Consider the following 13,111-nt stretch of genomic DNA (forward strand, 5'->3'; position numbering starts at 1 on the left):
AGAGGAAAAAAATCACAAAGTAATACTGCCTTGGGACAGACCTACTGACATAACGGGTACCCGCGGACCGAACCGCTAGGTGCCAGGTCCATGTTTAAGGTGTGGATGGTAGCGGATTGACTCTTGGTTCCCCTGGCGGTTCTGAATTAACAAAAAGTACAGAGCGGAGCCACGGCGTTACCTTTCTCTCCTTGAGTCCGCGGAGCCGGACGGAGTCCTCCCGGAAGCTGATTGGCACTTCCGGTTTAATCACAATGGGAACTCCTCATACCCCCGTCACGTGACAGTGGAGCAGACTAATATTCCAAAAAGTTCTTGCTAATGAATTTCTTTCAAATACAGGGCGATGAATTTGGGTGTTGGCAAGTGTAACGCAGACAAATCTATCAAGTAAAAGAACATAATAGGTAGGCAAACTGTAGCGCATTTTTTGTCCTTTCCATGTAGGCAGTTAGCTGAGTCAGACTTGCCTCGGATTGAGTGTCGTGGTACTTGGGCAGAGTTAGTGACGACAACAGTGACATAAAAGGGGTCAAAGCGACAGTGACAAGATATGGTGTGGGTTTGGTTACATGCCAAGTACATGAGTGTCAATACATTAATTAGCAAAGTAATTATATATTAAATATAAATATAATATATATAAATATTCATAATATATATTAAATATTGGTTTATATTTCACTTTAACACGTAGACTTACTGTTTAACCTGTATACCTAATCACGATGTTTCTGTGGAGTCACTTTGCACTAGCGAATCAGTGACGAAGGCAGAATTTCCATTGACTTTGATAGTTTTACATTCCCGGCCCCCCAGTTAATCCCACCCAAAAAAATAAATGACTGATGGGATTTAACAGTCCACAGTAAAGCAAGATTCCGAATCCTTCGCATAGCAAAAGAGACAAAAGCAATAGACACGAATAAGGTAATTTTATTTATGCTATATTATACCAAATCTTAAAAAAAAAGTACTGTAGACAGTTGTTTTAAACAGAAAAAAGGATACTTTCCATTAACAAAGCAATGATTCTCTACACGTCTTTGTTTATTGCCAAACCTGTCTGCTTATGCAGTTGGGGGTATTTATAAATCTGATGTTGATGTTGTGACATCTTCATGTAGAGAATCTGGAGCAGCGTAGGTTCACCATGTTTGACAGCGTGCTGTTTAATATCTGATCATTCAATGCAGGATTAGTACTGGACTCCAGCAGCCCTCCCCGTCACAACAGCCCCCTTCTTGTTGCAGCATGATGGTATCCCCTCCTGAATGGTGATTCATGGTGTGGCTGAGATGGGGTTTGGCTTAGCTCTCCCTAAATGAATCTCCCAGCTGATGAGTAAAACTTTGTCTCCAAAAACCTTCTCTATATGTTCATCTGGATCAGGGACTATAAACTGAGAGGGATAAACTCCATGGGAATGACTTTAAAAAGCCGCAGTCATGGGGATCAGAGGTAGAAAGACACCCTACGCGTCATAGTTGGGATTTTTGCGTAGGATGACAAAGCCCTCCAGAATGGGCGTGACAGGCAGATACTCCTCGGTGGCCAGCTCAGCTCTCTCACCGTGGGCCAGCAGGACTGGCGTGGTGTGGGTCTGGAAGCCTGTGATGGCCTTGGGCTTCCCGGCCTGGCCCACCACGTCCACCGCCTAGGGACACATACAGCTTATTAAACCCAGGCACAAATTCACAGCTCAGCGTACAACAGTACAGCAGATGGCCGCCACACATATCCCAGCCTGGTGCCTAATCCCCCCCCTCACACATACTCTCTTTACCGGGATAAGCGTTTGCAAGATGGGTGGATGGATAACTTCAGGTAGCCCCATGCTCAGCAGTATGACTTAACCCTGATAGCCTCATCAGAGTGTCCTCACCTGTCCCACCCTGACTGACACCGGAAGCGGTCGCAGCTCCTCATCGAAGGTGACCAGCATGCGTGGCTGCATGGCTGCCACCAGGCTATACAGCACGTAGTGGGATTTCCCCAGAATTACTGCAATGCAGACAGGTAGAGTGGGGATTACATGAATGAATCCACAGACATCATAGATAACTGCAGATGGCTTATGGAGAGACACCAACTGTTTTTGACGTCCAAGAAGGAGACGAGGACGGTGAGCAGGCCCGCCACTGCCACCTGGCTCATAAGCTGCCGATCGCTGTGGTAGGGGCACAAGGTGAGGGTTCCCTTCCCCAGGTGAGTCAGACCCTGCCGGTAACATGTACAAACAATTTCAGTTCAGACATCCAGAAGTGAGCCCTAGTGATGGCCAAATGAAGCTCTCATGAACCATTTGCTGTATTTTTAGATTCCACTAGATGGCGCTCCTGGTTTACTTTGAGACATGCTTTGTGCATCACTAGTGAGTCCCATCATGAAGGAGGCCAGAGACTCCTACCTGTGCCAGCCGGACCATGAAGAGGTTGTTAGGATCCTTGGCGTGGTACTGTGCCAACTGTCTGAGCATGGCCGCAAGGCGGGCATTGTTAGTGCCTGCCAGAGAACATGCCAATACAAACGAGAATATCAGGCATCAGACTACAACAGGAGAATTTAGTTTGAGACTTTGATGGACTTGGTGGCATGGTGGTGCAGTGGTTAGCACTGCTGCCTCACACCTCTGTTACCCAGGTTTGAGTCTCCGCCTGGGTCACATGTGTGTGGAGTTTGCATGTTCTCCCCATGTTGTCGTGGGGTTTCCTCCAGGTACTCCGGTTTCCCCCCACAGTCCAAAGACATGCTGAGGCTGATTGGAGTTGCTAAACTGCCCGTAGGTGTGCATGTGTGCGTGAATGGTGTGTGAGTGTGGCTGGCCCCCCATCCTGGGTTGTTCCCTGCCTCGTGCCCATTGCCTCCGGGATAGGCTCCGGACCCCCCGCGACCCAGTAGGATAAGCGGTTTGGAAAATGGATGGATGGATGGATGACTCAAACTACATTAGTGAACGTGCAGCACATGAACCACAATCTAACACCATTTCACACTTTGTCGAGGACACTGACCGCTGCCCACTACCCCCATCGCGAAGATGGAGTTGTAGGAGACCTCAGGGTCGGCGTCGTGAGAAAACTTGCTGAGCGTGTCCAGGATGTTGAGGCGTGGGTTTGAGACCGAGATGAGGGCGAGAGCCAATGGGACGGCCCGGCGGAGGGCGGGCTCTCCGTAGCGCAGCTGGGAAAAAGCCAGGCGGCAGAGTAAGCCACAAACACATCACCCTTAGAAACATGGAACACGTGTTACGGATAAGAGTGCTGACCAGGTGTCCAAATGTGCGTAGGGCCATTTCTGAGCCGATCTCCTCCCCCATGGCGATGAGAGCGATGCCCAGCACAGCGACACCCTGCCCGGAAGACCACATCGCCAGGGTTATTTATGGTGGCAATTAGGCGTGCAAAATTCTGGGAACATTCCAACTAATGGTGATATCAATGTGTGACCGGGTACTCGTGAGTGTGCTTAAACACACTCCAAAAATCTGCATTAAAACACCTATTCTATGTTGTATTATTCACATAGTATTGCAGCTTCACCAAGTTCAATAATTCCAAAATTCCCCAGCTTAACTTCCCATGGAATGTCTTACCTGGTGGGAGCCCATGTCCGCTGTGCTCTCCTTCTTCTCCTTGTCTTTCTTGTCCTTCTTGTCCTTGTCCTCCTCTTTGTCTTTGGTGTCATAGTGCTCGCTGCAGATATGGAGAAGCTGCTGTACCTTCAGCACATTGCCTGAGCCTGGATGTGCAGCGCGGAGACAAAGGGACATCGGCGGAAATAAGAGCGCCATTCATCAGCCGGTTACGGGGACTTGGTGACACACGTTACCACGGTAACACTCACCGGCATATGCGCAGATGTCCACCAGTGTGTTAGCGAAGCTGCGGAAGGGCTCCGGGACCACCTGCAGGGCAGCTAGGGTGGTTTCTATGGCCTCACCTTTACCTGGATGTGGAGGCAATGAGAAGTGATACCACACTGAGTTACAACTGCCACAGGAAGAAGGATTCTTTAACCTGACCTGATAAATGTTCACACTGAAACAGGAAATGGAAATTCTCCAAGCAATATAAGGAAGTTCATGACACAGTTTCACCCTGGCCCAGGTGGTACAGTCCAGTCCACAGGGCTACACTTCACCACATGCCCTTACCCAGATGGTTGAGTCCGAGCCCTAGGGGCAGCCATCGGGCATAGGTGTCCTTCAGCTCCTGCTCTGACTTCTCCATGATAGTCTGCACAATGGTAGACGTCACGTCTCCATTGCAAGACCCCACAGCGATCATGCCACACGCCAGTGCCGTCACGCCCACCACCTGCCAACAAACAGAAGCGAACTGAACTACGATTCCATCGTTCTACACACATAACAGCGATTCCAGCCGAATCAGCACCCCTTTCCTTGCCAGCTGACAGCACCCACCTCCATACTGGACTTCGAGTCCCCCATAACAGGCACCAGCAGGGACAGCACATCCTCGCGGTTGGAGCCAGCATAGGCCAGGCCGAGCCTGCGGGTGAAGAACGCATCTCACATGGAGCTCAAACCCGTCGAGGCTGCCCGGCACCCCCCTCGCCCGACCACCTTACCCGAAGATGGCCCCGATCCGCATGACATTGCTGTTGTGCAGGACGTAGTCGGACAGGAGGGCAAGGGCAGGGTCGCACTCATTCCTGACGCCCGAGTTCACGATGCCACAGGCCAACAGGGCGCCCGACTGCAGGAAACACAAGGTAGACTTTAAGATGCAGACAGATGCAGGAGCAGACCGCAGCACTTTCATGCTACGTAGCCGTACCTTAATGTAGTCCTCCGACGAGTATAGGTACTTATCGATCTGCGTCAGACCACCGTCCACATCCCACAGGAGAATCATACCCAGGGAGGCAGCGGCACTCAGCATACCTGAACACACGACATGTAAGGGCTTCAGAACCCAGGAGAGTCAGGTAGCTCTCGGGCAAAGATCCAACATACAAATACACAGGCAGCGCACCATGGTCTTTGTTCTTGTAGAGCCACTTGTTCCCGTCATCCGTGAGAAGCTTGTCCTGCCCGAAGGCTGCGTTCACAAAGCCGTTGACGAAGGAGGAGGCCAGATTCATCCGGGCAGAGTCCACCTGGGAGCCGCTGCTCCCAAACCCTGACAAGAGAGAGTGGCTCAGGGCACTGGCAAAAGCAGAGTCTTACAAGTTGGAGACGGAAGGCTCTTTAGGAACACTTACTATTGTTCTCCAAATGCGTTTTGTAGATATCATCAGGAACTTTGGGTTCCATGATATCCAACTACAATGACAGGAAAGAAAAAGATGAAAATGTCTGGAAAATGCGGAACAAGTCACTACGAATCTGTGATGATATGGATTCTACTGAATCCCAGCACACCTCTCTGGCTAAAGCTAGGAAATTGCTGTTCAGCTGGACGTTGGACATTATCTCAGTCAGATCCTCGTAGTCCTCCACGTCTTCGTTCAGCTCCAGGAACATACCATGTCTGCCCAGCATGAAAGACATCTCCTTCTGGACGACACTACGGGAGCAGGAGTATGGTTACCCCCTGCGGGCAGTGCAGCAATCAATGGCGTATGTGTGTAAGAGCAGGGGTGGCCGATCTCATCCGCAATTGGCTGGTGCATATGCAAATTTTTGGGATGACCTTTAGGTCAGCTGTTCAAACCCAGGTGTGAGGACTCTTCAGCCAATCAGTCCTCTATTGAGTAATCTAATTATGGAGTTACGGCATGCACGTCAGCCCTTTCGGGATAAGACTGCCCACCCCTGGTGAAGAGGGTGCAGCAGAGTTCCTCACATGTCCTTGCAAGAAACAAAGATATCCTCCACCAGCTCGACGTCATTGAGCATCAGGGCCAGGCGCAGAGCCTCTGGGTAGCGGCCAAATTTGCGGAAGATGTTGAGGGCACACTTGAGCAGAGCCGAGTTCTCTGGCTCAGGGACGTAGCTCACGCAGCTGTGGAGATAGACCAAAGATGGCGTCACAGAGACACCCATAGTACAGGGACGTGCTGGGCTTTTCTAGACTGCAGCCGGAGACTCTCACCTGGTCAGGTAGAGGCAGACCTTGGCGTATGCGTTTTCGTCAATGTACTGCTCCAGCATGTCTAGCCGCTCGATCTCCATCAGGAGGTCACAAGCCTCGTGCTCGGCATTGTGGGCCATGTTATAGGGCACAATCTCCTTAACCAGCTTCATCAGCACCTCCTGCTGGGCTGTGTCGCTCTCCTCCACTTCCTGCCACTCCTTGGCTACTTCTCCTGCTAAATGTCTGAAACGCAACACAGCCAGATGTTAAAGGGCCAACAAAGGCCACCTGCAATGCTAATTAACAGAGCTGTTAACTAAACTGCAACCTTCAACTTTATTCCAGATTCATTTGTAAAAGCCGTGCCCCGTTACTGGCAAAACTAGATATATATTTTTTTCCAATATTGAGGCACTTAGCCAGTTATCAGTAGGGCAGTTTTAATGACATAATGAACAGATTTAATTTATTTGTTATCATTAATGCCCGATTCTATATTCAGCTTTGAAACTTAATTAGTGATCAGACTTAATATGGCCGAAAGCTCCGGCAGGGACCCTGTTAAGTATGGGGGTCCAGGCCCATGTCAGTAGGGTCTCCACCTGCCTACCTCACATATTCATGTCCCCAGGAGTCCAGCTTTTCCTGTGAGCCCAGCAGGCGATATCTCAGACACTCACGGTCGCCGCTCATCGTCATGGCGAGAACAGACACTACGTCTGCGCAGAACCGCTGGCACAAAATGGGGAAAGTGACAACAGCAGTAAGGACTTGAGCGACCTCATGACCACACCAGTAAGGGTTCGGGTGACTCCTGACCAGTGTTCATTCTGGCAGCGAATTTTCCATTTAGTTTTAGTCATAGTCTTTTGACTACAATGTAATTTAGTTTCAGTCATAATTTAGTAATCTAAATTATTTTAGTTTTACTCGACTAACTATATGATTACAGTCGACTAAAACTATGGTTGATTTAGTCGACTAAAATGAAAAGTGCAAAGTGTAATGTTTAACGTTTCCCTTTGATTTCCGAAAGTCATCATGTTCACCAAGATGAAATGTAACCCATGCTAAGGAATGGTGTTAAGGTCTGACTGTGCAGGACACACAGACACAGATTTCACTCTTATTTGAAACACAAACATGTGTTTATTTATCCGGAAACTGGGTGCTGTAAAATCAGTAGTGCTATTAATGCAAAAATAAAATCCCCTCAAGGAAAAAGAGCATCAGCTATAATGCCACCAGGCCTGCTCTCACTGAATATTAAAATAAAAAAAAATTATTTCTAGACGTAGTTTATTGGTAATTTCATGTTCGTTGAAGTCTCCGCTTTTTGACAACGGTATAAAGTAATGTTGTTATATAAATCAACTCTGATCAAATGAAAAATGTGCGTTTTCAGGGTTGCCAAATCTCAAGCATCTGGCATGACACTCACGCTTTCAGACTCACGCAGGAAATCTTACGGCAAATCTATATTGTTCCATTGTAAACTTAAAATTAGCTACATCATAAGTGTATTTACACAGTTAAATACAAAAGCAGACTATTTACAAGGTAAGAACTGTTACATACATGTGCAGACATCTTGAATTGAAAATCTCACTCCAGCCAGCTGGCTGAAGTTGGCAACCCCTTGTTTTATTTGAAATGAAAAGTAAAATGTGCTGTTTTCGCCTGAAACGTTGTTACTCCGACAAATATAAAGCTAATATGAGAAAAATGTCACATTTTATATCTTTTCGAAATAATAAGACCGCCCATATCCTACTCTAATAGCGATCGAAGTGATAAGTTTGTATGTATTTATATTAAAACGAAACTTTAATTATTACCAGTGTGGGATTATCGAAACCAATACTTAAATCCATGAACACTAAAATATACGACATAAACACGACTGTATTAGGTTATCACAGCTTAACTTAAGCACTTTGAACATGCACAATTTTCACATTGAATACCCCTTTATTACATTAGGTCTGATTGTATCTCATCTCTGGCAAACATTTTCGTCTCATTTTTATTAGTTGACGAAATTGTCATTGTACTTCGTCATAGTCTTAGGCCTCACGAAATCACTTTTATTTAGTTATTGTATCGTTTTAGTCTGAAAATAAAGGCCATTGATCCTAACTATGAAGAAAATTTTTCGCCAACAAAATTAACACTGCTCCTGACTGTGACAGTACGGACCCTGTCTGATTCCTGACCGTGACAGTACGGACTCACGGTGACTCCTGACCACGAAAGTAAGGACTCGCGGTGACTCCTGACCACGAAAGTACGGACTCGCGGTGACTCCTGACCACGAAAGTACGGACTCGCGGTGACTCCTGACCACGAAAGTACGGACTCGCGGTGACTCCTGACCACGAAAGTACGGACTCGCGGTGACTCCTGACCACAAAAGTAAGGACTCGCGGTGACTCCTGACCACAAAAGTAAGGACTCGCGGTGACTCCTGACCACAAAAGTAAGGACTCGCGGTGACTCCTGACCACGAAAATACGGACTCGCGGTGACTCCTGACCACGAAAGTAAGGACTCACGGTGACTCCTGACCACGAAAGTAAGGACTCACGGTGACTCCTGACCACGAAAGTAAGGACTCACGGTGACTCCTGACCACGAAAGTACGGACTCACGGTGACTCCTGACCACTACAGTAAGGACTCGCGGGTACTCTTGATGGCTGCAGTAAGGACTTGCACTGACTCCTGACTGCGACGGTAAGGACTCGCGATGACTCCTGACCTTCACAGCAAAAACTCATGCTGACTGGTACCATGACAGTAAGGACTTCTGGTGACTCCTGACCTTGTTGTCCCCATCTGGCATGCCCTGGTAGATGTCCTTCAACTTGCCGTAGTGTGGTCGCAGGAACTTCAGTGGCTTGGGGACTGATGTCATGGAGGTAGTGGAGGAGCGGATGTGTCTGCGCAGCTCCTCCAGGGCTGACTGGTGCAGGGAGGTGTCCTCCTCCTAAACCCAAAAACAGTAAAGGGTTACAGAAGGCAGGGTCATGAGTGATCAAACAGCACCAGTCCCATTTGACAGATTTGTCGAGATGTCTCAAGCAGGATTTTCACTTTTTTTCCCCCCAACCGCTAAATTTCCACATAGGTACTTACACTAAGTCTCTCCACCATCAGCTCCAACTCCTCGTGAAGCTGTTTGTCTTCTTCAGACTGATAGGGGAAAAGCGTTATTGGTAGATGTTACTAAATGAATTTCTTTTCCGAAAGAAATTCGTAGGAATTCTCGTTTTGGGAGTTATATTTACAGTACAAACGGCAGTTTTCCTCTAAGTTGCTACATACTAATGACACTTCATTGGTGTCACCCAGAGTCTACACGGTCAATCACCATCTTCCATTCTACTGTACTGAGCACCAAGGTTTCGCTAACCTTATCAGCAGCCATAAAACCACGTATTCCCATAAATTTTATTTAGGTTTACATTGTGGGCACAGCAGAATTTTTAACAGCTCGAGAATCACAAATAACAGTTTTAGTGATCAGAAATGGACGGCTTGGCCTGTTAATCCGACTTCGCAGATGACAGTGACTCAGGGTAACGCGCAAGACTTTCATTGATTTTCTGAACATGTACGGACAAATCGCCTTTGCTTACCAACTCCTGCTCCTCTTTCTTTTCCTTATCTTTCCCGACGAGCTGTCCAGTTTCCTCCATTTTTTCGGGTTGTTTATCTTTGTCTTTTTTCGCTTCTTCCATGTTTGCGGCTGTCCAGCAGAATCTCAGTGACGCAGATTATCGGCGCCAACTCTGTCTACGGTGACTCGCCGAGGCCAAAAGACTTTTAGAGGCTGCAAAAACGAAAACGCCCGATATTGTACACGTATTCAGAGTATTTTTTTCAGTTTTTGACTCATGTGATTGTTCTGACAATAAGAAAAGGGTACTTCCAGAACAGATGTAAGAGAGTTTTGCTGTGTAACAGCTATGTATCAATTTATAGCAGACATCTGTATATTTATTAGAAATGACATATTTCGATGTACTACACTGGTCTAACTTTATGTGCTTATGCACTGTACTATATCATACATTTGATCCACAAATAAAGTGTCCATAAAAATGAGATGGTATTTCGCTTTGTGTACTTGAAACAAAGACTAGACTGACAAATTCCCAAATCTCGTAAATATTCAGTAAATCCAGTAAAATTTACTGAAAGGCATTTTCACACCAGCATTGAACATTGTGGGTCAAAGCATATACAACCACACTGCCTTGACACTTGGGCTGCCAGATTTCACTATCATCGCCCTTCCCCACTGCGACCACGTGCTAAAAATCAATTTGCGCATGTACATTTGGAGCGGAAACGTGCGTGTCTGTTTTGAGGAGTAACTGCGCATGTCCACTGGGAGGCACACGTGTCCCTTTCACCCGTTTTTGGTGTGAATGCGCTCCGCCGTTTTGAGCGGAAGCTGCTGTCAATATGGAGGAGAAAGCTGCTGTTCGGTCAGAATTTTCTTATTTAGACTCCTTTTTGAAGGAGCTGCCTGCTCAGGACCCAGCGGTCCTTCTCGGATTAGTTGTCGCGGTGATCGTTCTTCTTTTCACGATAGGTGAGTTTAGGCAAAAGCCTCGGTGCATCTCTATAGCTCAGTTACGTGCAGACTGTATTGTGAGGAAACTTAAGTTATAATACTGCTATTCATCCTTTTTGCCTGACCTGAGGCTTAATAGCAGGCAGCGAACAGGAGTCCCATATGGTTACCAGGGCTAACGCTGCTGCGGATGTCAGTGTTTTTTCAGGTCTTCTGGAGTAGAAAATCCACCAGAAATGCGATTCTGCTGATCGGACTATGCGACTCCGGGAAGACACTTCTGTTCAGCCGGGTACCTGTTTATTCCCGAGAAATTTTCCATCTTATATTGAATTTTACTGCAGTGTGCAAAACAGTGGTCGTATTAAGGCGGGCTAGATGTTTAAAGAGCAAACATATAACCATCCCATTTTGTGGAATCGGTTGCATTTTCAGAAGAATCATTATTGAGTCGAGCTCGTCATGGATTAATTGTTGCATGATTTTTTTTTTGTATTACAGCTGCTGTCTGGAAAGTTTAAAAGAACTCAAACATCCATCACAGACAGCAGTGCTATTTACAAAGCAAAAAACGACAGGGTAAGGTGTCTAGACAGCCTGTAATATTACTATGTCAAATATTATGATATGATATACTGTGTTCTCACAAAGGGCACCCTAATGAAATTAAAAAGATGGATCGTTTGGTTGCATTAATCCTCAGTAGCTGGGAATATGTTTGGGTGGCCAGTCAGTCTGTTCGATGGAGAGCCTGCTTTGCCTTTGAAATCAGGCGAGAAGCTGGACTTTGATTGATCTACCTGGGCATGAGAGCCTGCGCCCGCAGTTCATAGAGAAGTTCAAATCCATGGCCAGGTAAGGCTGTCAGCTTGCCCCTCTGGTAAATGGTGGCCCCAGGCTTCTACGAGAAGTGAGTGTCTGAACGAGGACGTCCTGTTCAAAGGGCCATCGTGTTCGTGGTGGACAGCGCCATCTTCCAGAAGGAGGTGCGTGACGTAGCAGAGCTCCTGTACTCCCTGCTGACAGATTCCGTGGTGGTGAAGAACGCGCCTACACTCCTGGTAGCTTGCAATAAGCAAGGTAGGTCCTCGTGGATGTGCTTGGCCCAGGACTGGCTCAGACGGATGATGATGATGATGATGATGAAGATAACTACACTTCCTCTGCCCACTTTAGACATTACAATGGCTAAGTCATCAAAGCTGATTCGCCAGCAGCTGGAGAAGGAGCTGTGAGTACCTCGGTAATCATGCCTGTCTGATGCGTACGTTTGAAGCAGGTCTCCATTGTGTCGTGGTGTTTGTGCCCGCTGTCTGCCTCAGGAACACCCTGCGAGTGACGCGATCAGCGGCCCTGAGCTCCCAGGATGAGTCCTCTGGGGGCACCAGCGTGCCTCTGGGCAAGAAGGCCAAGGACTTTGAGTTCTCCCAGCTGCCCATGCATGTGGAGTTTGTGGAGTGCAGTGCCCTGGGCAGCGAGGCAGAGGAGACTGAGGCTGATATCGAGGCCCTGGAGATGTGCCTGACTAGGGTGGCGTGATGCAGGTGGAGAGAGAGAGTGTGAGTGAGTGAGTGGAGGGCAGGGGGGGGCTGTGACTGCATCATAAAGACACGGTCTGTGTGCTAAGTTACTTTTTTATGACATTTCCCTCTCCGTTTAGACTATGTAAGATCATTTTACGCAAAGCAGCTTGAATGTAGTATTCTTATTTATTTTGGTCACTGTCTCATGCAGGAAGGGTTAGAGAGTCTGGGTAAAATGGGAACCTAGACTGAAAACATAAATATTTGAATGCGTGAAAATGCCACCTGCTGCCTTTTACCTTTTAAGTCGTGTCCCGGCAGCTTTCCTGAGCTGTTTTCAGTTTACATTGGTACCATGTTGAAGAAATTGAAGCAAGCTGCTGTTTCATCAGCCAGCATCAGCCCTACAGATGAATTCCAAGTGATTCCTCTTCAACACCTTTGATGAATCTATACTTCTACTTGCTTTCATCTGTGAGAAATAAACGGGAAAATCTGGACATTTATGTTTATGCTCCTTACTCTCTACAAACGTAGTTTCCCCCCCTCTTCTCTAACTTAAGAGGAGTATTTTCTGTTTATTCTTAGCTACTTTACACACCTTAAATGTTACGTTGTGTTTTGGAAATAAATTTTATCTCATGATGGAAACACTTATCAAAATGTAGAGCGCGGGAGAGTCAGGTTCAATGCCCTCTCTGCTATTTTGGCTGGGGTGGTACAGGGAGAGGAGAATGTCTTAGGGTCTGTGTTGTGGCTGAAATGGCCGGGTTCCTCTCCCTGTCTTCGCTTTACAGAACTACTGACTGTCTGTTCTGTGCCCACAGCAGGTAGTCAAGCAAGAGGCTGTGTTTCCAGGAGTTTGTGTGTCTGTGCCACATGGTCACCAGTCACAGCCCGTGCGTGTCAAATGCAGTCTGTATGTTACGATGTAATAAAAACCAAAACGAAACAACTGCT

At 47.1% G+C, this 13,111-nt stretch overlaps 2 protein-coding genes across 2 annotated transcripts; one reads left to right on the top strand and one right to left on the bottom strand.

Moving 5' to 3' along the window:
• Window positions 1-920: 920 nt before the first annotated feature.
• On the bottom strand, window positions 921-9,856 carry LOC125711476 (26S proteasome non-ATPase regulatory subunit 2-like). Its single transcript, XM_048980383.1, has 21 exons — window positions 9,685-9,856; window positions 9,182-9,238; window positions 8,868-9,032; window positions 6,655-6,776; window positions 6,063-6,287; window positions 5,814-5,972; window positions 5,390-5,534; window positions 5,230-5,290; window positions 5,001-5,147; window positions 4,803-4,909; window positions 4,594-4,721; window positions 4,427-4,514; window positions 4,157-4,319; window positions 3,847-3,948; window positions 3,596-3,741; window positions 3,269-3,352; window positions 3,015-3,183; window positions 2,411-2,505; window positions 2,094-2,220; window positions 1,886-2,004; window positions 921-1,657 (listed from the first exon to the last, which is right to left on the bottom strand). Exons 1-21 carry the CDS (start codon window positions 9,784-9,786, stop codon window positions 1,475-1,477), a joined length of 2,694 nt encoding a protein of 897 aa, XP_048836340.1. The 5' UTR covers window positions 9,787-9,856; the 3' UTR covers window positions 921-1,474.
• A 566-nt stretch (window positions 9,857-10,422) lies between these two features.
• srprb (SRP receptor subunit beta) lies at window positions 10,423-13,106 on the top strand. The gene is made up of 7 exons (XM_048980401.1): window positions 10,423-10,646; window positions 10,826-10,920; window positions 11,130-11,207; window positions 11,401-11,483; window positions 11,572-11,708; window positions 11,805-11,859; window positions 11,951-13,106. Exons 1-7 carry the CDS (start codon window positions 10,517-10,519, stop codon window positions 12,165-12,167), a joined length of 795 nt encoding a protein of 264 aa, XP_048836358.1. The 5' UTR covers window positions 10,423-10,516; the 3' UTR covers window positions 12,168-13,106.
• The last annotated feature ends 5 nt before the right edge of the window (window positions 13,107-13,111 follow it).

Source organism: Brienomyrus brachyistius, chromosome 17 (assembly GCF_023856365.1).
Source record: "Brienomyrus brachyistius isolate T26 chromosome 17, BBRACH_0.4, whole genome shotgun sequence".
Taxonomy (NCBI): domain Eukaryota; kingdom Metazoa; phylum Chordata; class Actinopteri; order Osteoglossiformes; family Mormyridae; genus Brienomyrus; species Brienomyrus brachyistius.